This window comes from Chrysemys picta, chromosome 1, assembly GCF_011386835.1.
Source record: "Chrysemys picta bellii isolate R12L10 chromosome 1, ASM1138683v2, whole genome shotgun sequence".
Lineage (NCBI taxonomy): Eukaryota > Metazoa > Chordata > Testudines > Emydidae > Chrysemys > Chrysemys picta.
The window spans coordinates 301,894,801-301,920,366 of NC_088791.1; the positions used below are offsets into that span (position 1 = coordinate 301,894,801).

General features: G+C 44.2%; 1 protein-coding gene across 1 annotated transcript; it reads right to left on the reverse strand.

The window, feature by feature from the left end:
* Positions 1-24,072, reverse strand: UFM1 (ubiquitin fold modifier 1). The gene is made up of 6 exons (XM_005305606.5): positions 23,196-24,072; positions 23,047-23,103; positions 18,895-18,952; positions 10,280-10,319; positions 9,809-9,841; positions 1-1,263 (listed from the first exon to the last, which is right to left on the reverse strand). Coding segments are annotated over exons 1-6 (258 nt in total). The 5' UTR covers positions 23,198-24,072; the 3' UTR covers positions 1-1,195.
* Positions 24,073-25,566: the final 1,494 nt, after the last annotated feature.

Sequence of the window (25,566 nt, forward strand, 5' to 3'; positions counted from 1 at the left end):
TTTTTATGAAGTATTATCGTTTATTGTTCCATTTTTTGTAACCTCAATAAATTAAATGTATGAGGACAGATAAAACACAATGATGATTTGTTTGGCAAAATGCATACTATCTTGAAACTACAGTATATCATTGTGTGTCAAAACAAGACATACTGGTTTCTCCAATGTAGGTCCATGGTTGATGTAACAATTTAACTTCAGACAATTTATAAACAAAATGCTTAATTTCTGAACATACAAACATGCAAGTGATGCCACCACTGTTTCCCAAGTAACATACAGTAGCAACAAACTAAGACATTTTCCTCAAATAAATATGTTTGCTGATAAAGGAATGTAGTATTCAACTGATAAATCCCTATCATACAGCGCATGGGATTCCCATGATTTGTGATTTTACAACACCTTTCAGTTGAGGGCACTTTATTTAATGTTAAATCCAGTATCAGTGAAAATTTGTAAAAGCTAGTTTGACCAATGAAGCTCAAATGAAGATTTAACAAAAGTACATTTATTTTTCTTTAATTAAAAATTTTCCAGTACCTTATGATTATAGCCAAGTATTTACATTTCTTAGAAGTTTTCTGCATACTTCAGTAACAAAAGTCTGAAGTTTTCAAGATACCCCTTCTATTTGGATTGAAAATTTTAACTGTGAGGAAAATTGTTTCTTTGAGTTTGACAATGTACACTATACATAATTCAGGGGTTAGACTAATGTTTTTTAGCTTTCAGTAGGAAAGAATTTTCTCCTAATGGTCTCCTTTTTAAAAAATCAAATACAGCTTCTCCTTCCACAAAATGAACTTCTAAATACAGGATTCTGTTATTAATCTATCAATCACAGTTGTATGTTTCTACTAACAAGGTTTGCCCTTTTGATTTCAATAACATTTCCTAAGAGGATCTGTTACTAAAAAGAAAGAGGTCCATCCTGCTTTCAAGAATATAGCATTACATCAGACCATCCTTCTGTTAGTAGATGAAGGGCCAGGCTAGCTTATGATTTGCTAAATGCTAACAGGGAAAGAAAATGAAAACTCCGCTTTTAATTAATTTTTAAATCCCAGGTAGTCATTGTAAGTAATTTTATAACAGGCTGATTCATTAGTTGTACTGTAGAAATCCAAAATAAATATGACCATTTACTCTTTAGCATGGTGATTTCACTTATTCCAAAACCACTCAGTAGATATTAACAGCTCCCAACACGATCTCTGGGAATAATCCGTAGTTCTGAACCATGCTTTAGGAAAACATTTCCTAAACAAAAAAGAGAAAGTTGGTCACCTATAGGTTAAATACAGGTATGTGTTATCAATAAGAGCTCTTCAAGGAAATCAGTTACCAAACAGTGTAAGTGTGATCTTAGGAACAATAATATCATCATGTTTCAGTTTTCAATTACATAGTCGAAATTTCTCTCATGCATGAGAAACTGACTGTATGCTTCGTAATATATTTTCCAGTTCCTCTCATATATGCACAGTCTAATGAACACTTTGCAATTTAAACAAAAAAGCCAGGCACAAGGTTACATATTAAGCTCATTCGTTAACAATATAAATTAATAGTTTCACCATGATTTTAAACATGACATCAACAAAAATTCAAGGAAAGAATAAAAAGCAAAGATATTGCAAATACAATATGCTTTCAAGGCCTCCCAGCATTATGTACAGCCTGCTATATGTGCTTTGTTCATCCCATATATTGTGCATGGTAGTGAGTTTTTAACAGTCTGGATCAAGTTGCATAGTCTAGCTGGCTGTCACAAAAATTAAACAAAGTGCTCAAAACCGAACACCCTTGTTCTGCCCCGCCCCAGCTCACTCCATCCCCTCCCTCTCCCTCCCTCCATTGCTCGCTCTCCCCCACCCTCACTCACTCACTCACTCATTTTTCACTGGGCTGGGGCAGAGGGTTAGGGTGCGGGAGTGGAGAGGGGCTTCGTCTGGGGGTGTGGGCTCTGGGGTAAGGGCAGAAATGAGGAGTTCAAGGTGCGGGAGGGGGCACCTGGCTGGGGCAGGGAGTTGGAGTACGGGGTGTGTGTGAAGGCTCCAGGTGGGGGTGTGGGCTCCAGCATGGGGGTTGCTATGTGGAAGGGGACTATGGGCTGGGGACTGGAGTGCGGGAGGGGGTAGGGGATCCGGGAGGGAATTTGGGTGCAGGAAGGAGTTCTGAGCTGGGGCAAGGGGTTGGGGCACGGGAGGGAGTGCAGGCTCTGGGAGGGAGTTTGGGGTGCGGGGGGTGGGGGAGGGGATCAGGGCTGGCGCAGGGATGCGGGATGGGGTTTGGAGTGCAAGGAGGGGGCTCAGGGCTGGGGCAGGTTCCCAGCCAATGGGAACTGCGGAGCCGGCGCTCGGGGTGGGGGCAGCATGTGGAGCCCCCATGGCCACCCTTATGCCTAGGAGCTGGAAGGACATGCAGACTGCTTCCTGGGAGCCGCGCGGAGCCGAGTAGGGAGCCCGCCAGCCCCATGCCAACCGGATTTTTAAAGGCCTGGTCAGCGGTGCAGATCGGAACCGTCAGGATCTCTTTTTGACTGGATGTTCTAGTCAAAAATTGGACACCTGGCAATCCTAACCATCACTGATACATACTCTCAACCTTAACTATCTCAACATATTTTGTATCTTTGAATATAAATGTACTATCTTGCCTGAATAAAACTGAAGCAGGAAAAGTCAACTCCTCCCTCATTAGCTTGTGTTTTGAAGAACTTTTTTCACAGGTGTCTAATGAATTGAGTCTTCTTACTGGTTTTTAAAGTTCTCCAAGCCTAAGGTGATCTTACTATGAATTTATATAGACACACATCTCTTGGTGGATGTACAAGGGCACAAGGTGCCCTTAAACTCTGTACCAGCTACCCACATCATGGGAAGCAACATGGAGGGAGAAGCATGTTCAGCAGAGTTGCTACTTCCACCCTTTCCTAGAGATACACAGAAGGGGTGGGGGAGGCGGAGTGGGTGGAATCTTGGCTCTGCTCTTTCCCACACACCCAAATGAACCTTGGTGGTGCTGTACATCAGGGAGATTCCACAGCACTGGGTATAGACTTGAGACAATTTAGGCTAATCTGGAGCAGCCAGGAGGCTGGAAAGTAGATTTTCAACTCCTCCAGACTCCTGTTTCTTACACTGGGGAGTTTGTAATGTCAAAACATAGCCCTAAATTAACGTAAATGTTACCCATTCTGTGCTCTACGAACCTCATATCAGCCAAACATCACTAAACTCAGATTTCCTTCAAAATTTGCTACCCTATTGTCAACATATCTTATATATGTTACTACTGTTCACAGGTATTTGCATATCAGGGAATAAAGCCTCAAATGAATAAAGCTTTCTTGATTGGATGTTTAATCTCTCAAATGTGAATGTCAATCAAATTGTCTGTTAGAAACGGCGATTAAAATATACATCTGAAAACAAAAATTAAAAAGTGATAAGTCATCTTGATTTCCTGGTTCGTAAATAGAGCTATGAAAAATGTTGAGGGGTGGGGGAGTGGAAAAAAGGTGGGCAAAGAGGTCAATATTGAAATGTTGCCCTTTTTCCAAATATTTTGACCAGTTCTATATTTGGTTGGTGGGGGGCGGGGGAGGAGAATGTGAAAATTTAGTCAAAACTTTTTCCATTTTTTTTATTTTAAAAAATTATGACCAGCTCAAACTGTAAATGAAACGAAGAAAGAAATCTAGTGGATCCTTAAGAAATATATATTACAGTGGTTATAAGTTTATAAGAATCATCTCTCTACATCTCTGCAGCAATACTTTTTAATCTCTTTCCTGAGCAGGACATTGAAGAGAAAACACAGTTGCACTCCTCTACTTTTATGTATTATACTAAAAATGAATCTTCTAGCCCTGTCAGTGGTTCCTCGTCTCTGCCTCTGAAAACAGAAAATGCTATACTATTTTTGCTTGTCTCTTTTCCTCCTCTTTAATTCCTTCCTTCTCCTTCTCTCTTTCAATTGTATTGTGCGGGCAGCAAAATGAAGACCACTTTCCAATATCTTAAGAACCTGCAGACAGTACACTTCAGAGATAAGGAATTTAGTAAAATTTCACTTTAATGCTCACAAATACACCAGGACAGGTTGGAACAAAGCATCAGGAAAACCAAAGTAGGGCGAGAGAATAAAACAGAGAGAATAATGGTTGGACAGGGAATGACACAGAACAACAACACAAGGTTGGAGGTGGAAAGGAGATGAGATAACATGAGAGAGAAAGTAAAATGAGAGTGGAGGGGGAGTAACTGATAAAGGGACATAAAGGGTGGCGGTAGTGAAGAGATGAGACCACACAGAAAATGAAAGGAAGACAGAGAACATTGAAATACAAGGGGTGAGAGTAAGCCCATATTTTCGGAAGCACTGTCCAATCCTTAGGTAGCTGTTCCAATCCAATGATAATACAAAAAACACAAGTACGCTGAGGGCTTGTCTACACTACCTGCAGGATTGCCGGGCAGCGATTGATCCAGTGGGGGTCGATTTATCATGTCTAGTAGACGCGATAAATCGACCACTGAGCGCTCTCCCGTCAACTCCAGTACTCCACCAGAACAAGAAGCGCAAGCGGAGTCAACGGGAGAGCGCCAGCTGTCAACTTACCGCACTGAAGACACAGCAGTAAGTAGATCTAAGTACGTCGACTTCAGCTACGCTATTCTTAAATCAACCCCGCACGGTAGAGTAGACAAGCCCTGAGACTGAGAAGTACTAGTATGACTGAGCAAACAAAACCTAGCTTCTGTATAACCTTAACCACTATTTAAATGGATCGCAGGCCTATACTGCTGGTAGTGACAGGCTTTTAAGGAAGAAAAAGCAGTTTTAAGTAAAAATATCTAATATTTAGGGAATATTTCCTGTAGAAATTTCAACTCTATTCCCCCAAAAAAACTACCTACATGTGACAAATATCTAAGGCACTTATCCCTTGGTACTTATGTGTGAAAATATGTCTGTTACAAGTTCTCTCCCAGAAGCCTCAACATCACTTCTGCTAAGTGCTTGCTTTCATGACAGATCAAAATCTCTAACACTTGTCCAAGTTATCACTACAGTGGAGCAAAATTTACCATTTTCCCTTGAAGTTAAAACTAAGGGACACTTTAGGCACAGTGGCTGTGATTTAAAATATTCTATTTGTCCAGCCTAACGAGGGTTGGCAGATCCACGCCCTTGGAGTGTCCTGCCACAAGCATATACTTTTAAGAGGTTTGCCAGGAGTATATATTGCTGAAGCATAAAAAAGCCGAAAGATTTTATATGGCTATTGTATTATTTTCTGCTACTCACCAAGCCAAGGAGACATGAAGATAAAGCAGATTATATACAACACACATTAGGGCTTGAACAATTAATCTGATACCCTGAGGACTAACCTGCTAATCTGGATGAAATGTACTTGGTGCCACTATGCACCCGACAAAAAATGTACAAATGTTATTTAAACAGGCCCACATTTGCCCCCAGGCACACATCACTCACTCCTGCCCCTCCCTTCCTGCCTCTACCATTAATGCAACAGTGTTTTCTTCAAAAAGGTACGGCATGCTTGCCCCCAAACCAGAGAGTCTTCCAAATGGAAATCTGTATGGGAGTTAATGCTGGTTGGATCGCTTTAACTCCTGCTCTGCACCTTTTACCTCCCCCTCCCAAAATGGAGGTAACAGAGTCAATGTGGGGGATGGAGAAGAGATTATATTTTGGCAGTATAACATTACTGTTGTTCGGGTTGGGAGACAAGGGAACGGCATGGAAAGACTGTGTCTTCTCATGGAATGCCTGAGATCCACAGGGATAACATTACATTTTTTCCAATAGATCCTCATGTTCTGAGGTTTTTGTAGACTGAAACAAATGACATTTTAAAGCACTAAAAGCACTTTAAATGAAAATATCAAAAACACTAGTTCTTGCATATCGGTAAATAGGTATGTACATGATTACTCTTGAGGGCATTCTGCACCAAAACATTTAAAATTCTGTACTAAAAAATTAAGAAATTCAGTGCACAATATTTTAAAATTCTGCAATTTTTTGTGTCAAATAAATGTAGAGACTTGAGCATGGCACTGGGGAGTACAGGCCACGGGGTGCACAGAGGTGGGAGATCACCCTGCAGCCCCCCCCACCCTGGACTCAGTGGTGAGGCTGCACCCAACCCTGACACAGCACAAGGACTGGGCCCCCTCCGTGCAGGTGCACCAGGTGTGGGCAGGCAGGCTCAGCAACGCAGGATCCAAGTGTGGAGGGGCTTAGTGTGAGGGGTTCCAGGTATGGGTTGAGAGGGTTCTGTGTGGGGCAATCTGGGTGCGGGCGGCTTAGTGGGGGATCCGGGTGCAGGAGGAATCTGGATGTACAGGGGCTTGTTGGGGGGTTTCTGGGTGCAATGGTAATGGGACTCTGCAGGGTGGCTCCAGGTGTAGTGATTGGGGCTCGGGTGTGTGTGTGTGTGTGTGTGTGTGTGTGTGTGTGTGGCTGGCTGTGGGGAGCAGCTGATTGGGGCTTGGTGGGGTGGGGATCAGGGTGCGGGTGTCTCATTGGGGTGGTCCAGATGCAGGGGGAGTGGGGCTCATCGGGGGGGTTCTGAGTGCAGGGGAGTGAGGATCGGTGGGAGGGTCTGGGTATGAGAGGGTCTAGATGCATGGGGATTGGATGGATGGAGGAGCTGCTCCCTGTACAGGGATCCCTCCCTCTGCAGCTGAGGAGCGATGAGTGCAGGAAGCAGGAGGATGGGGGAGTTTGCAGAGCTTCCTGTGGTTGGGGGAGAAATCTGGGGATGGGTCTGACCCAGTCCCAGATGCCGTGCAAGGCAAGAGGAAGTCCCGTCCTCCCGAGCCCAGCCAGGACTAATAGCTGAGTCCGGCACAGTGTAGGGAGCCGTGTCTTCCCCAGTCCTGCCTCCTGCACCACAGTGATTTATCTCTCTGCTGGCTGCCCTTGGCACCAGAAACATATTGCTGGGGAGGGTCGCATAACTGCTCTTGTGGCTTCCCTTTGTTTCCCCATCAGAAAGTCATTTTTCTGTGGGTAAGCAAAGAAATCTGCATGGGAAATACATTCTGTGCATGCATAGTGGCATAGAATTCCCCCAGGTGTAGTACATGATGCCACGTCTATTGACATAAGTCATCTAGGTTAACGTATGACCCATCACAACTGAAGCATGGGGGACTAAATATGAGTGAATGTGCCGAGCCTAGTGCTGGTGAAGACTTTCAACACTTTCAGAAGGGCAATGTGCCAGCATTGCTTAGCAGCATCGATGCATATTTAAGAAACCATCACCTGACGCTGACAATCTGGCTTCCAATCACCCTGTGTCTAATCTTCCTTTTGCAGCTAAGAATCATGAGAAGATTGTGGTGAGAACTCTCGGTACCTAAATGCCTCTGATTTATTTGACCCTTATCAATTATGTTATTGCTCTTGTAACATTGCGAGATGACTTTCTAGTGGTGATGGATGAAGTTCGAGTATCCATACTGCATTATTAGATTTATCATCTGCCTTAGATTCTGTAAGATGCTATCTTGTTCTCATAAGAACAGCCATACTGGGTCCATCTAGCTCAGTATCCTGTCTTCCGACAGTGGCCAATGCCAGATGCCCCAGAGGGAATGAACAGAACAGGTAATCAACTGATCCATCCTGTCGCCCATTCCCAGCTTCTGGCAAACAGAGGCTAGGGACACTCAGAGCATAGGGCTGCATCCCTGCTCATCTTGGCTAATAGCCACTGATGGACCTATCCTCCATGAATTGATCTAGTTTTTTTTTTTTTTTTTAAACTCTGTTATAGTCTGGGCCTTCACAACATCCTCTGGCAAAGAGTTCCACTAGGTGACAGTGTGTTGTGTGAAGAAATGCTACCTTTAGTTTTAAACCTGCTGCCTATTAATTTCATTTGGTGTAGTAAGGAATAAATAACATTTCCTTATATACTTTCTCCACACCAGTCATGACCTTATAGACCTTTATCATATTCCACCTTAGTCGTTGATTTTCCAAGCTGAAAAGTCCCAGTCTTATTACTCTCTCCTCCCTCTCATTCAGTGTGAGGATGTTAGTGGATTAGACCCTGATTCAGCAAGGTGCTTAAATCTTTTGTGGGACTGGGCCTTAGTGGAAAGAAAGAGTTGCTGTATCCAGGGCCGGCTCTGTCTTCTGGGCCGCCCCAAGCCAAAAAAAAACAAAAAAAACCTGAGGCGCAGCCGGAGCGCGGGTGCAGGGGGACAGGCTGGGGGGGCGGGAGGGGGAGGGAGCGGGTGGGAGAGAGAGAAGGGGGCGGCCAGGGCTACAGCGCTGCCACGCGGCCCCTCCCACTGCGCCGCCTCCTGCCGCCTGCTGCGAGGGTCGGCGGGGAGGGAAGGAAGAGGACTGCCCTGCAAGGCGCTCTGGTTCTCCGTGCTGCCACCCCCTACAGGGCGGCTGGAGCGGAACAAGGAAAAAAAAAAAAAAAGCGGCCGTGCCGCCCTAGGATTGGGCAGAATGCCGCCTCCAACAATCTGCTGTCCCAAGCACCAGCTTGCTCAGCTGGTGCCTGGAGCCGGCCCTGGCTGTATCTCCAATGTGTTGAAAACGCCCAGCTTCATTTTACTCTCTCTTTTGATCCCAACAAAGTGGTTGTGTGTCTTCCACAATGTTTGGTGGAGAATGGGGCACAGATGAGTTAGATCTGTCTGAGGCTCAATCCAGATAAGAAGGAGATGATATTGGTAGGCTGGGGAAAGCAATCAGAAGATATGGCAAAAGTCACATACATTCCATCTACTGAAGGTGTGTGTCCACCAATTGTTGCTCATATTTGCAACATAGGAGTCTTGTTAGATTCCTAATTATCATTGGATGATCACTGTTCAGCAGTAGCTAAGACCACTTTTATCATTTGTGTCTGGCTATAAGGTTGTGACCATTTCTTTTCATAGTGGACCTTGACAACATATTTTGTCTTGTCACTTGAAGACTAGACTACTGCAATGTTCTCTTAAGGTTACACTTTAAATTTATTTGGAAGGTAAGCTAGGGCAGAATGCAGCAGCCTACTTTGTAAACAGAGTCTTTCCATGAGCATACTCAATCAGGGCTCCAAAATCTGCACTGGCTGCCTGTGTATTTCTGGGTGCAGTTTAAGATACTGATTTTAAGATGACTTCAAACTTTCCTATTTGAGACCACCTCTCTCTCTGTGGCACATTGCCACAGTTGAGATCAGAAGAGGTTCTTGAACTGGGTCCCCCTCGATCTGAGTGAGAGGGGACTGCTGGCAGGGCAATCTGTGAGAGATCCCTTTCCTTTGGAATGTTTCTCTCACCCAGTCCAAAGTAGCTTTAATCAGTTGACCTTCAGGGCACACTGCTAAATCTTTTTAGAAAGGCTGCAGTAGTAGTAAATATTGCTGGGTGATGTACAGGGGAAGTTAAGGTTTTTTTTGTTTTTTTCCCTGCATGGTTATTTAGTATTATATATTATGGGGTTGCTATTTCTTTTTATCATATTAAGTATTTATGAGAGGGCCCTGGAATATTAGCTAGGCGCTTACTGTTGATTCACAGATCTAAATAAACAAAATATTGAGCAATAATTATATGATCTTAATGATGTTTGACGTGAGGCTTTGGATGCAGTTTTCAGCTTTGTTCAGTACTTCTGGGTCTCTTGAAAAGCTGTTAAAACTTGGATAAACTAGATGAGAACATAAGTCATTCACTGTGGTGCATCGTAACTGAATAAAAAATAATTCAGTTTTTTTCTTAATTGGACTTTACAAATAAGTACTTACCCGCTGTCTGTGCAGGGTTTATTCCTATTCCATCTAAGTTAAAAAAAAAAAAAAGTTATTAATTTTGGGGGCTAAAACAAAAACAGATCCAAATATCTAGTAGTGTAAACTTACAACATTAAAAGGAATGCAAAATATTCAAGGTTCTAAACAATATACTGTAATAATTATTAAATATCAATCTTTATTAATTTCCTATTGCCAAAAAGTATTGCTAGTCAGCTTTATTACTTACAGCTGATGATAAAAATTTCAGCATAGTGAACCACAAGATATGCTGTAGAATAAAACCTCTCAAACAGCAATACAATATTCATGGCAAAACCCCATGCACCAGCATTATGTAGAACAGTGAGGTATTACTTTTGACACTCATCAGTTTGTATGCTGGTTAGATTATAGAGAAAACCTGCTTATGCTTTTCTGGAATACAGCTTAACTGAATCAATAATATAAAAACTATTTTCTTACCATTTGTTATAATAGCACTTGTTGCTGCAGGAACTTTGAACTAAATGAAACAAAAGTATGACAAATTAATTTTAAAGACAGACAACGAAGTGGAAAACACTACAGTGAACATTTAAACTCTGTTGTAATTTTAGCTGCTTAGGCCTGTAGGAAGAATAATTATGGAAAAAAATCCTCTTCAGATTTTATAGAACTATTAAAATAATTGTTTACAATCAAAGCTTATTATTCACTAAGAGGTTATATGGAACATAAAGTACACAGTGTTAAAACAGTTGATTAGATCTAATCATCTGGAAAAAAATATCTGGAAATAATGTCAAAATTATGCTAACTGAAGAGTTCAGAAAAAAATAATTCTGATAATACAGTAAGGAGCAGCACCAAAAATGTTGATGAAAATGAGTAACTACTCAATTGCATACATTTCTGGAACAAATATGCAATTTTGTTTTATAATTTGCTTTCATTTAAATTGATCAAATACAGATGCCAGAATCTTCTGGAATAAAAATGGCCAAATAAAGCCTTCAAACACTTATGTACATAAACAATCTAATGGAATTTACTCAAATATCATTCATGGGCACAAAGTTAAGCATGTGCAAAAGCATTTGCAGGACTGGAACCTTGGTCTTTGCGTAAGGGTGATTTTTTTTTTTTTTTTTTTTTTTTTTTGAGACATGGCTATAGCAAAAACGGCTGAAGTCTGAAATCTGACACATACACAGTCCTGGTGTTGAGAGCTATGGTGTTTTTCAGTGCATGAGCAACTGTAAAATCACTTGTGTGCATATTTAGTAACATTTATTAAGATCACAATGAGCAGAATCACAATGCAGAGTTCCTGCTTGGCTTGACTTGGGGCTGGGCAGGGATGGTCTGTTACTGGGACAATTTATGTGGGGGAATTTACAACCGTTTCATAAATTGCTAACTCCTTTAAAAAAAAAAAAAAACCACACACACACACACAAAAACACGTCACAGCTGGCCAGATAGAAAATAGTCTCTACTCTGCACTTCTGACCATATTTTCAGTAAGTCTTTCAAAAGTCTCTTGGATTGAAACACTCACTTCAGGCTACTTGATTTTGCTATATTAAGGTAATACAGTGAAAATCGTTATGAATTTTGATGGACTCCGATATTATTTTTATGTGACAGTCTGTCCATAGGTCCCAGCCAGAGTTGGACCTCATTGTGCTAGGTGCTGTACAAAGATATAGTAAAATATAGTTCTTGCCTCAAAGAGCTTCCAATCTAACATCCCGATCCTATAAACACACAGGTCCATAAAGTTACTCACAAGCTTAAATCTTTGAAAGATCTGACCCAGTATGCTCTGTTTCTGGACTCAAATGGTCTTCCGCATATCATGCTTAACATCAGGTACAGGAGAAAATAGTAGGTGTGGACAAAGGGTTACTGTTACCAGAGAAAGTCACATTGATTCAAGCCCCCTTTTCTTTTTTTAATCTGAGTCCTGGTCAACATTTAAAATTTAGGTAAACATAGACAATAATATTTGCAAATGCATCAATGACTGGAGAGGTCCCAGAAAACTGGAGAAGGGATAACGTAGTGCCCATCTTTAAAAAGGGGAAAAAGGAGGAGCCAGGGATCTGTACAGTCAGCCTGACCTCGATACCTGGGAAGCTACTAGAGCAATGTATAAAACATTCAATTTGTGAATACCAGGAGGATGAAGGGGTAATCACTAGCAGCAAGCATGGATATATTAAGAACAAATCATGCCAAACCAGCTTGATTTCCTTCTTTTACAGGGTAACTGGTTTGGTGGATAGGGGGAAAGCGGTGAACATTAATATACCTGGACTTTAGCAAGACTTTTGACACAGTCCCACATGACAGCCTAATAAGTAAGCTGGAGAAATGTGGGCTCAGAGGAACTGCCATTAAGTGGATATATAACTAGTTAAACAACCACAAACAAAGAGTAGTTATGAATGGAATGATGTCAGATTGGAAGGAGGTCTCAAGAGGGATTCCACAGGGATCTGTTCTGGGTCCAGAGTTATTTAACATCTTTATTAATGACCTAGATGTAGGAATAGAGAGCATCCTGTTCAAATTGGGGGGATTGGGGGGACAAAGCTGGGGAGGGGAGGGAGGGGAAGGGCTGCGAACACTTTGCAGGATAGAGCTCAAATTCAAAGAGATTTTGATAAACGGGAGAACTGGGCTATAGACAACAAAATGAAATTCAACAAAGACAAATGTAAGGTGCCTCAATTAGAGAAGAAAAATCAAATGCACAAATACAGAATAGGAGATAACCGGTTTGGTAGCAGCACTGCTGTGAAGGATCTGGAAGTTGTGGTGGATCACAACCACAACATGAGCCAATAATGCGATGCTGTTACAGAGGCATTGCATGTAAGTCACGGGAAGTGGCAGTACTGCTCTACTTGGCGCTGGTTAGGCCTCAGCTGGAGTACTGTGTCCAATTTTGGTCACCTATGTATAGAAAGGATATGGAGAAACTGGAAAGGATCCAGAGGCAAGCGATAAAGATGATCAAAAGGATGGAATGCAAGCCATATGAGCAAAGGCTGGAGGAACTGGGTATGTTTAGTTTGGAAAAGAGAAGATTAAGAGGGGGACATGACAGCGGTCTTCAAATAGCTGAAAGGCTGCCATAATAAAAGTTGTTCTCTCTTGCCACAGAAGGCAGGACAAGTGACAATGAGTTCAAGCTACAGCAGAGCAGATTTAGATTAAATCTCAAGAAAAACTTCCAAACTGTAAGAACAACAGGATAATGGAACAGACTGTTTAGGGAGGTCGTGGAAGCTCCTTCACTGGACGTTTTCAAAAGTAGGCTGGATAACTATCATTCTTGGATGATTTAGACATAACAAATCTAACCCCTTGCCAAGATGCAGAACTACATGACCCTTGCGGTCCCTTCTAACCCTATGATTCTATAGCTCTCCCGTCAACATAATAAAACCACCTCAATGAGCAATGGTAGCTATGTTGGCGGGAGAAGCTCTCCCACCAACATAGCGCTGTGCACACTATCACTTATGCCACAAAACTTATGTCACTCAGGGAGGTGTTTTCTTCACACCCCTGAGCGACATAAGTTTTGCCGACATAAGTGGTAGTGTAGACATGGCCTAAGTCTATGATATATGGGATGAAAGAGGAAAGCAGCAGTAATCAGTGCTTATAGGGCTCCCAATGTTACTCATTATTTGCTAATGTTCCAAGGAGCCCCTGAATTCATGCGCCAACTGTATGTAACGGAAAGGATACTGTTGGCTATCCCCAAAGAGCAACTGAGCACCCATCTTCTCACATCTCCTATATGACTGGTCTGTATATGCACCATCTCCAGTGAATGACTGAACATGCTTCCTTTCAGCCCAAGGCTACAGAGGAGAGGCCGGACTTTCCCTGTAACGGCTGCTAGAGGCTGCAGTGTGGCTGGGCACTGGAATTGAGAGCAAGAAGCCAGTCTGTCCTGTGCCCTCAGTGACACCTCTGTTGGAACTCAGCCAGTAAGAAGGTGGAAACTGCCAAACTCAAAAGCACAGCAAACACAAGGCAGACTTGGGGAGAGAAAAGAGGAGATTCGGACAAGTAGTCTGGCAAGACTATGGCTGGAGGGGGCAGAGAAAACGAGAATTGTCTGAGCAAGGGAACAGGGTGGGCGGGAGGTGACTGGGAATGAAAGGGAGAGGAAGCTTGAACTGGAAGCTGTGGTAGGCAGGGAAAGGGAAGGCTTTAATTGGTTGGATAGGAAGGAAGGGCAGTTTGGAACTGGTTGGACAAAGAGACTATGACTGGGAACTGGGGTGCGAAGACACTGAGATAACATGAGATGAGGAAGTGGAGGGAGGAGGGAAGCTGAACAAGGAGGCTGGATCTAGGAACCAGAGTGTGTGTGTTGGGGGAAGGGGAGACAGATCTGACAAGGAGATGGGTTGTGAGGAAAGAACTTGGATTTTCTGGGCAAAGAGACTGGGATAAGACAGCGGGGGATACTGGGAAAGGAACTAGGGAGAAGGTGAGAGACTGGGATTGGATGAAGAATGCAGGGAGGGAGACTAGAACTGGGAGCCAGTGGAAGGAGAGAGGAGAGAGACAGATCGAATCGGGAGGTTGGGGCTGGACTGGGACTGACTTGGCAAGGAGAATGGGACTGGATGTTGAAGAGGAAATTTGGAACTTGGCTAGCAAGACCAGAGGGGTAGATTAGAACCAACTGGACAAGGAAGCTGGAACTTGAACGAGAAGCCTGAGGAGTAGAGACGGACTGGACAAGCAAGAGAAGAGGGACTGGGAAAATGAGCCAGGGATGGGGAAAAGACAAGATAGGGACAGGTTGGAGGGGGAGGGGTATAAGAGATCACATTGGGGAAACAAGAAGAGTCTGTTCCCACTAGAGCACACTCCCTTCCAGAGCTTGAAATGGAACCCAAGGTTCCTATCCCAACAGTCCTCTGCTGTCTGAAAGTATGTGTGAAACCTATTGGCAAAGTGTCTCATCCCCATTTACTGCAGGCCCACACAGAGGATGACAATTTACTACTACTATCGGTTACTTTGTTAGCTCTGGTGGCAGAGATTGGCATGGTGGATCTATAGGATTCAATCCGATTGATGAATCATTGAGTGTCCATATGATGCCACATGATGGAATTTATGTTTGTTCAGTTTGCTTGTTTAAAAAGATAGGAAGTTACACACACCCACAAAAACTATACTAAAAAAACATTCAGATTGCAAAGTCATACACGTAACAGTTAGGAAATGCCTCAATTAAAGTTTCCAGTGTAACCTTAATTGAGCCCCCTTGTGCATATGCATTACTACACAGCCTTTAATTACATGATCACATACTCTTTTTACCATCAGATCCCTGTCTCATTCAATGCACTGGATGAACAGCTATACAATACTTTGTATTAATCTTTTTTATGTAAGGTGTGGCCACAGACAAAAATACCTGTGTTTACACAGACAATACACAAACACACAATATTCAAACCCTGCTCTGAAGATATCTGCATGAATTTTTCTATGATCCTCATCACTCTCATACATGAGTGCTTCATAAAATTAATTTATCTTCACAAAATCCCTGTGAGGCGACAGAGTGGAATTATCTCCATTTTACAGATGGGGAGTTGAGGCACAGAGACAGTAAGGTAAAATGTACCCACCAATTTTGGGTGCCCAAGCTGAGATGCCTATGACTTGATTATTTTGTAATCAGGTGGCTGAAACAATGAAGCTGACTCCACCCTAAATACAGGCCCATGTCTCCAGCCAAAACAAAGGCACATCCAAGCTACTAAGGAACATGAACTATGTGGACTGGGGGTCAGCTGGGCATTGTTTAAGGGCGTGTGTGTGTGTGTGTATGTGCACATGCGAGAGTAAGAAGTAGGACAGAGACCGAAGCAGCAAGAAAGCCAAAAGTAACAGAAGTGCTGGTAATGTGGCCCTGATAGAAAGCTAAGAAAGAAAACTATCTGGGCACAGAGTGCTGGTGGCAAGGCAGGTATGGAAATGCAAGTAAAGAAACTGTCTCCTGCTGTTTGATTCCTATTGTATTCAGGAACACAGGACTTTATGTATACTTTTTGTAAACAAACAAGCTTGCATCAAAGAAAATACCTGCCTCTGCCATCAATTTCTCCTCCCACCTGCAACACCCCAAATTCGGCTAACAGCTCAGTCAAAAGGGGTAATAATATTAAAAGGTATAGTATTAAAAACATTACTCATATGAAACCTGTTCATACCATATTTAATAATTGATAACACCTTAATAAACTGAACAAAATATCTACATATTTCAGATGGCATGCCCAAGTAAAAACATAATTTAGAAATCATTTACTTCTCTACCTCTAGAAACACGTAAACAATGCTTTTTTTACATTCTAAAAGAGCACTAGCATGTTTATTCTGAGGGGCTACGAGATATTCTGTATGTTATCTTTAAAAATTCCCTCCACAGTAAATGAATGATTCATCTATTCAAATGACTGAGTTAACATTAAATTAAGTGGTTCAAGGAGTATAGTCCATTTATAAAGCCAGAAACCAGGTCTTGTTCTTTTCAATGCCAAATACATGCAGTACCTGTGGTCTGAATTAAAAATTAAATTACACCTCTCCCCTTCCCCAAAGAATGTAGCTAATAAGCAAGGAAGCAAAGTCTTTTTATCCTATGTTTGTATAGCACTTGGCACACTGGGGTCTTGTCTTCATGACTAGAGCTCGTTGGCACTACTGTAGTACAAATAAATATTATAAATAATAACAACCAAAGACAATGCAGTATTTTGAAAAGTGATCATTTCACTATTTCCTCCTCCCCATAATAGATCCTTGTACCAGCGTGTGAAAGAGCTAAATATTGTCATATTGTATTATAGCTGGCCTCCAAAAAAAAACCTATAAAAATATCATAACCTATCTTTTAAAAATAAAATGTTTTTTTTGTGTGCCCGCTAAGTGGATTTATATAACTGAACACTAATGATATGTGGGGTACAAGAGCCCACTACAACAATTGTTCTTCATTTTCCCACTAAGCCTCCTGAAAACAGCTATAATTATCCCTTTAGGTTGTAAACCTACACAAAGGGGATGATTCAAAGCCCACTGATGTCAACAGAAAGACTCCCATTGATTTCAAAAAGCATGATCCAAAGTACATAAATACACACTAGTTGAAACTGTATCTTGTTTAATGGGACCATTTTAATAACTAATCCTTTCTTAACATGGCTGTTTTAAAGCATGGGCTGCTAGGTACATGAAAGCCTTAGAAATGGAAAAGACCTATAAAAGTCTGGTCTACACTTTTTGGATGCAGTTATACCATCAAAAAAGTCGTTTTGCCAGTATAGCTTATTTTGTTTGGGGAATTGGTATAAGCTCTACTGGCAAAAGCACTCTTTGCTGGTGCAAACTGCATCTCCAGTAAGAGGATCTGCCTGAACAGCTATACTGGCAAACCCTTTCTAATATGGAACGTCCTATGTCATCAAGTCCATTCCCTCTGCCAATACACTATTATTTCTTCTAGTACATTTTACAAGGAGTAAAGTGGGATTGTACTTGAGCAGCTAGCCTGAGCCACTGCAGCCACACTGTTATTTTTAGCCATTTAACATAGAGAGAATAAAGGTTTGACTACACAGGAATGTTTTACCAGTTATACTGATATAATTATACCAGTATAATTAAACTGATATAATTATACCAGTATAGCTTCTTGTGTGGACACTCTTATTCAGAAATAAGAGTGTCCACACAGGGAGTTATACTGGTATAACTATATTAGTCTAAGGATAGGTCTATACTTACCTCCGGGTCCGGCGGTAAGCAATCGATCTTCTGGGATCGATCCTGGAAGTGCTCGCCGTCGATGCCGGTACTCCTGCTCGGCGAGAGGAGTACACGGCATCGACGGGGGAGCCTGCCTGCCGCATCTGGACCCGTGGTAAGTTCGAATTAAGGTACTTCGACTTCAGCTACGTTATTCACGTAGCTGAAGTTGCGTATCTTAGTTCGAAGTGGGGGGTTAGTGTGGACCAGGCCTAAGGGTATATTAGGCTAAGGGGGAGAGCTCTCCCAGAAATAAAAAATAAACACCCCGAATGAGAGGTGGTAGCTTTATTGCTGGAAGCGCAACTCCCGGTGATAAAGCGCTATCCATACTGGCGCTTTTCAGCCCTAAAACTTTTGCCGCTCAGGGGAGTATTTTTTCACGCCCCTGAATGACTAAAGTTTTAGCACTGAAAGTGGCAGTGTAGACACAGCCTAAATTCACATCTTACTTTATACTGGTATAAACTTTCCTACAATGGCAAACCATCAGTAACTTGCTCGAAATCATACAAGAAGTCTCCCAAATCTCAACCTGACACCCTAACCTCTGGACCATCCTTCTTCACTACTCCTTGTAATTTATACCCTTCAAATATTTATGAGCTATGCCTCCACCTTAGTCATCACTTAGCAATTTATACACATTTCTCTTGCTCTTTCTTTTATTCCTCCAGCCCCTTCATCATTTTTACTTTCTCTGAAATCCTTCCAAACTATCATTTTCCCTTGAACAAGAAAATGTTCAAAATATCATAATATTCCAGGTGTAGATTCACCAAAGCCAAGTAGAGATACACCATTTCCCCACTGAACTGTGATGCGGCACTTGCTCATATGCAGCCCAAAACAAGTTGAATGTGTTATAGCAAAAAAGCCAAAATTTTGTTGTCCACAATCACTACCAGAATTTCAGCATTACTGCCTTCTAAGTTTCTCTCTTTCATTAACTTAATGCTTACTTCCTATTTTCTATCTCTATATATTTTTAAATCATACACACACACATTTTACACCCATGCTATAAGTATGGATCAGATATTTTTATTACTTTAAAAAAGAATAAATATGTAATTGCCTTGATGAAATTCCAATTAGCTTTTTCAATAAAAGCAAACTTCCAGTTTGACTCATTCTTGCCCCAGCCATCTATAATGTCACACAAAAATGTACATGAGTCTTGTAATTTAACTCTTTGGTTAATGATGTAAACATTGTCACAATTCAAAACTTACTTCTTCTGCAGCAAACTTCAAGACGGCTGTGAAAGGTGTATTTTCAGGCACACTTAACCTGAAACGAAGAAAAGTTAATAGAAAACATGATTTCAAGACCAAATTAGAGACCAATTCCAATGGACCTAAAGTTATTGATTATAATTTCACTGAAATCAATGGGAGTGTTCCTGCAGTTTCAGTTAAGCATGTACTTATATGCTCTGCTAGATCAGGGCCTAAAACACTGAAAGAAAGACTGGTACATTGCAAAAAAATAACTGAAGTTTTTATTTTTAAATACATTATTACAGGCATTCCAGAAGAAGTGATGTCAACATGTCTACCACATAAGAATTGTGGAAGACTTCCCAGTACCTAGTCTCCATACCATTTTGAGCATGTGAGATTACATATTCAACTTTCCCCTACCAACAGCCTGATCTTGCAAACACTTACTATGGGGGATGGTGTTTAACACCATGAGTAGTACCACGGATTTAATGATACGACCTCAAAAACCATATTGTGGTACCAACACGATGAGTAATATGGCCACAGTTACAAACTCAGGGCTTTAGTGAAGACGCTACTACACTGACGGAAGAGCTTCTCCTGTTGGCATAGTTAATCCACCTCCTCAAGAGGCAGTAGCTATGTCGACAGAAAGGCGCTGTCTACACTGGGGTTTAAGTCGGTATAACTATATTGCTGAGAGGTGTGCATTTTTCACATCCCTGAATAACGTAGTTATACCCAGGTAAGTTTGTAGTGCAGACCTCAGTGCTACATCATACAGATTAATGAGGAGTCCTGTGTGTCATTCCAGCCCATAGTGATGATACCTAGATAAATAGATCAGGAGCAGTATAAAGCTGTATACCATCTATAAAGAACACATCAGCATGATGTGGAAGATAAGAGCTCCCCTTTTGTGCATCTGTAAAGTACTGTCCAGGTGACAGTACTAAAACAATTTAAATTCAGCCAGATCAGAACCAAGTATCATTGAACCACACCCTCATTCTGCACATTTTAAAACTTTACCTAGTTATAAGGAATACCACTCATTTTAGACCATATATGAATTATTATTACTTAGGCTATGTCTACACTACAAAGTTAAGTCAATGTACAGCCACTGCTGTAATTAAATCGCTGTTGCATGTCCACACTATGCTTCTTGTGTCAGCAGAGCGCATTCACAGTAGCAGCTCTTACATCGACGCAGAAAGCAGTACATCGAGGGTAGCTATCTCACTGTGCTGTTGACCACAGGGTGTTTTGGGAAGAGTTTGCAATGCCTCATGGTGGCAAGTTCAGCATCACATGACGCAGGTTTCACAAACCAATCATTCCATGGGCATCCTATTAGATTTCCAGCTGCTGTTCAACTGCCCTGGTAACCTATGAGCCAGCCATCTGAGTCAGAAAGCATGGAACCTGCACCGCTCTTCAGTACTGCGCTGTGCGTTATGAACACCAGGCTATAAGAGGAGCTCAACGGGAGAGGAGGAGTGCTATTCACCACCACCCTGACTCCAGCCACCTCCTTATAGAAGCAACATGTCTGTGGCTCTGCACCAGAGGTGACTATTTGCCTCCCAGGTCTTCTGCTATGCCTGCCTCAGAGTTTTACACAGCATTGCTGTGTGTCCCCTATCACAGCCCTTCCCCATTCCCCAAGCAAGTTCCTGCGGCTGGATTGGAGCTGTGCCTGCACAGCCTCCTCTCCTCACAGACCCAGGAGATCCACCACCTCCAGGCAGGAGTGTGTTTGCTGCGTGGAGCTGGCATGCTAATCTGGGCAATTGCTATGAGAGCTCTCCACACCAAGCAAACAGGAAGAGCAAGTTCAAAACTTCCGAGGGCTTTAACAGGGGAGGAGTGTTCACCTGTGTACCTGGCTGAAGGGAAGTGGAGTTCAAAATGATGACTAGAGCTGTCACGGTGGGCACTGTGGGATGCCTCCCGGAGGCCATTTATGGTGACGTAAGCAACACAGTGTTTACACTGACACTGTGTTAATCTAAGCTTTACGTCTCTCCTCGAGGTGGTTTTATTATGTAGGCGTAGCAGGCAAGTTAAAGTGGCAGGAGCACTGCAGTGTGTATACCTCCGTAGTTAGTTTAGCATCATCTGCCTTATGTCAACAAAACTGTGTCGTGTGAATACGGCCTTACTAAACTACACAAAAACATCAATTAAAATAACTATGTAACAAACAAGCTCCACAAGAATACCATTTCTATCCGTGCTACACTTGAAACTAATGTTCTTGAAACCAAAATTACAGAAAAATGTATGTTAAAAAAATGAATTTCACACAATGCCAAGAGGCTCTTTGGGAATAGTTTATGTGGAAGAGGTTCATCAATCTCCCACTGTGTCACCAAATTTTGCCCAAATACGAGCTGTAAATTTCCAGATTATATTGGACTTCCTATAAATTGCTGTAAATCACTGCATTTGCCCCTATCTTTAGTATAGAGAACTGGACTAGGAGTAATAGACTGCATCATTTATTTTAGACTTTTCTATAGAGCAACACATTAACTAATTTTAATCTCATCGTGTCACCTTCATCTTGCCATGCTAGGTGAGCAGTGTTCACAAGAAGAGTCGGTGTGGGGCAGTAACCACAGAAGAAGCAGCAGATGAGCAGTGCCCACGTGGAATGAAAATAAAGCTATAAGCATGGGGCAATACCCACATGGAAAGAGAAGGAAGCTGAAGCGGCATGAGCACTCACTCTCATGTGCTTTGATGGCTTGTTCTTGTTCACATGCTCAGGGTCAAACTGACTACCATATATGGGGTTGGGAAAGAATTTTCCCCCCAGATCAGTGAATCTAGGGAGTTTTCACATTCCTGTGCAGCATGGGGTACGGGTCACTTACCGAGATTACCTGGGTATATCTCAATCAATTTTCTGCCTTTTCAGGGCCCTTTGGCATCAGTACAGTTCAGTCCCTCCTGTTCTCTGCCTGTGGCATATACCAGTCTAGTCTCCTGTGGGCTGCAATACTTTGACCTAATTTCAGTTGTTGGGTTTAGTGTGTGATGTTGGTGACCTATGAGGAGGAGATCAGACTACATGATCTGATTGTCTCTTCTATCCTTAAACTCTGTGACTATGGGCATGAGGCAGTGTCTGTCTGGACAGAGAAGTCTGTGGGAGGGAGCAGCGCTCATGGGCAGTGTCTGTAGGCAAGATGGGTGGGTTTGGGGCACAGCTCAGGGAGTGTTACACACAGTATCAGTGGGCTGGGGCAGATCAGTGTCTGTGGGCAGGGCGGTGAAAGGGGGCATAGCGCCCATGGGCAGGGCAGCAGGAGTTGGGGGGGGGGGTGAGGGGCAATACCCATGAGTGGGGAGGGTCAATGGCAAGGGGACTCGTGTGAGGGAGCAGTGGCCTGGGTGTGGGAGGAGCTGCTGTGGGGAGGCAGTACCTGTCGTCGTCAGGGTGATTGCAGGACTGGTGTGGGGTGGTGCCCATGGACAAGGCATAGGGGTTGGTAGCAGGGAGGTCGGTGGCAGGGGGCTGGTGGGGGGGGCAATGCCCATGGGCAGGGTAGGGTGGGGGCATACAGGGATCAGTCCCTGGGGGTGGGGCAGCTGGGGGATTAATAGGGGGTTGATAGCAGGAGGAGGCTGGTGTAGAGAACAGTGCCCAGGGCGGGGTGGCTGGGGGCACAGGGTGTGTCGGGGTGCCCAGGGGCGGGGCGGGCATACAGGGGTCAGTGCCTGGGGGTGGGGCAGCTGGGGGATTAATAGGGGTTGATAGCAGGAGGAGGCTGGTGTAGAGGACAGTGCCCAGGGCGGGGTGGCTGGGGGCACAGGGTGTGTGGGGTGCCCATGGGCAGAGCGGGGTGGCTGGGGGCACAGGGTGTGTGGGGGTGCCCATGGGCAGGGCGGGATGGGGGCATACAGGGGTCAGTGCCTGGGGGTGGGGCAGCTGGAGAGTTAATAGGGGGTTGACTGCAGGAGGAGGCTGGTGTAGAGGACAGTGCCCAGGGCGGGGTGGCTGGGGGCACAGGGTGTGTGGGGTGGGAGGGCACTGCCCGTGCAGTCAGTGGTGCCCCTGGGAGGACGCGCAGTGGGTGCGGGAGAGGAGGGATGTGGCAGCGCATGCGCACACGGCATGAGGCGGCGGGGGGGGGTGTCACTCACACTTTGTAGGGCAGCCGCGGGTCCGACGTCAGCGTGATTTTAAAGGTGACTTTCGACCTGGGGAGGCAGAGGACAGAGCGTTAGAGCCGGCGGGGCAGGGCGAGGCCGCGGGCGCGTAGGGGAGGGGGGAGAGTGTCCGTGTCACTCACATGATCCGGTCCGAGCCCAGGAACCGCCGCCGCCGCCCCTAGGCACACGTCAGCCGCCGCTGCGCCGGCCGGCCGAGGGGTCCTTCGCCTCCGCTTCCGCCTCGCCAGAGCTGCCCGGCCGCCGCCTGAACAAAACCGCCACGGAGCAAGCGAGACCTTGCAGGGCCAAGGGGCGGGTCCTCGTCAGGCAGCGGCGGGGCAGCTACCCTGGGTCCTGCCGCTGGGAGGCGAGGCGGGGCCTGGCTCCTCCCCGGCTCCCGTGGTGGCCCAGGGGGCCTGTGCTGCTGGGCCCGCGCAAATACTGGGACTGGGGACAAGGCCACGCGGGGCGGGGGGCGAGGAACCGGCAGGAGCCGCCCGGAGGGGGCGGGAAGGACTTTCCCAGGCTGGCGGGGACCTTGGGGCGGGGTTTCGCCTCCCTGTGGCTGGGAGTCACTTGCCCGGGACAGCTGTGGGCGCGTCTCAGTCTTTCTCCGCCATGGCGGGGCCCCTCGGTGCCTCTTCTCGGCCTATGGCGCACAAGGGTCTGTCTCCTGTGGGCGGTGACGCCTGGCTGTAATTGGCCGTGGGGTTGAGTGGGCAGGTGCTGGTGCGGGAGGTCGGTCTGGTTCTTCCAGGAACGGGGTGGGCCTGCCCCTGCCAGTGTGACCCCATTGAGCACCACAGATCATGCCGCTACCATGGTGTCTGTGAGGTGGTGTTGGGGCAGTGCGCCCCTCTTTATGGAGGGCCCCATCTGGTACCAGACAAACCCACATCTGGTTTATCTCGGTACCGCATGCGGGACAAACCACCCCAAAAGGAGGACTCTGGACTGTCTGGCTTATAACTGGACGAATGGCCTCTGTACTGGTGGTTCCTTCTGGCCTTAAGCTCTATGATTATGACTGTGAGTCCACAAGGAGGGGGGATGGTGGGGCAGAGAAGCAGGTGAGGGCTGGAGCCACCAATAGGCCAAGTAGTGTAGAGTCGGGAAGGCTAGATCAAAGGATGACTGAAGCCCAATAGCTCATTTAGCAGCCTGGCAAAGGAAGAGAGGAGTCTGAAAGGATCCAACCGAGAGAGGGGTGGGGCCCAGGCAGTGGTTGCCCTCAATAGAGGCTAATTTCCAGAAAGAAGGGATAGCAGGAATATTGCAAGATTGGAGATAAATTAAAAAAAAACTCACAAAAAGCTAAGAATGTTATAACTTGTTATCCTACTTGTTACTCTTATCACTTCCACAACATTAATTCATAAATTCCAAGAACAGAAAGGACCATTATGCTTATCTGGTCTGACCTACTGTATAACATAGGTCACAGAACTTCCCCAAAATAATTCCTAGAACATATCTTGTAGAAAAACATCCAAATTTGATTTTAAAATTGTACTGAGGGAGAATCCACGTGTTTTTATTTTTCTTATCATTAAAAAATTTGTGGCTTATTTCCAGTCTGAATTTGTCTAGCTTCAAGCTATTGGATCATGCTATATCTTCTTTTGCCAAGCTCATAATTAAATATTTGTTCCCTATGTAGGTAGTTTTAGACTGTAATCAAGTCACCCCTTAACCTTCTCTTTGTTAAGCTAAATAGACTCAAGAAGCTCAATCTATCACTCTGTGGTATGTTTTCTAATCCTTTAATCATTCTCATAGCTCTTCTCTGAACCCGTTGAAGTTTATCAACATCTTTCTTGAATTGTGGACTTCAGAACTGGACACAGTATTCCAGCAGCGGTAGCACCAGTACCAAATAGAGCTGCAGAATAACTTAGGGAGGGAGAGGGATAGCTCAGTGGTTTGAGCATTGGCCTGCTAAACCCAGGGTTGTGAGTTCAGTCTTTGAGGGGGGCCATTTAGGGATCTGGGGAAAAAATCTGTCTGGGGAGTGGTCCTGCTTTGAGCAGGGGGTTGGACTAGATGACCTCCGGAGGTCCCTTCCAACCCTGATATTCTATCTATTAGAATCATAGAACTGGAAGGGACCTTGAGAGGTCATCTAGTCCAGTCCCCTGCATTCAAGGCCAAACTAAGTATTATCTAGACCATCCCTGACAGGTGTTTGTCCAACCTGCTCTTAAAAATCCCAAGTGATGGAGATTCCCTACTTCTACTTGAGATTTCCTTGTTTCATCATCCCAGGATCACGTTAGCTCTTGGTCACAGTGTCATGCTGGGAGCTGATGTTCAGCTTATTATCCACCATGACCCCCAAATCTTTTTCAGAGTCACTACACGTGGAAGATTAGCCAGGATGGACAGGGATGGTGTCTCCAGCCTCTGTTTGAGAGAAGCTAGGAATGGGCGATAATGGATGGATCACTTGATGATTCCTTATTCTGTTCATTCCCTCTGTGGTACCTGGCATTGGCCACTGTTGGAAAACAG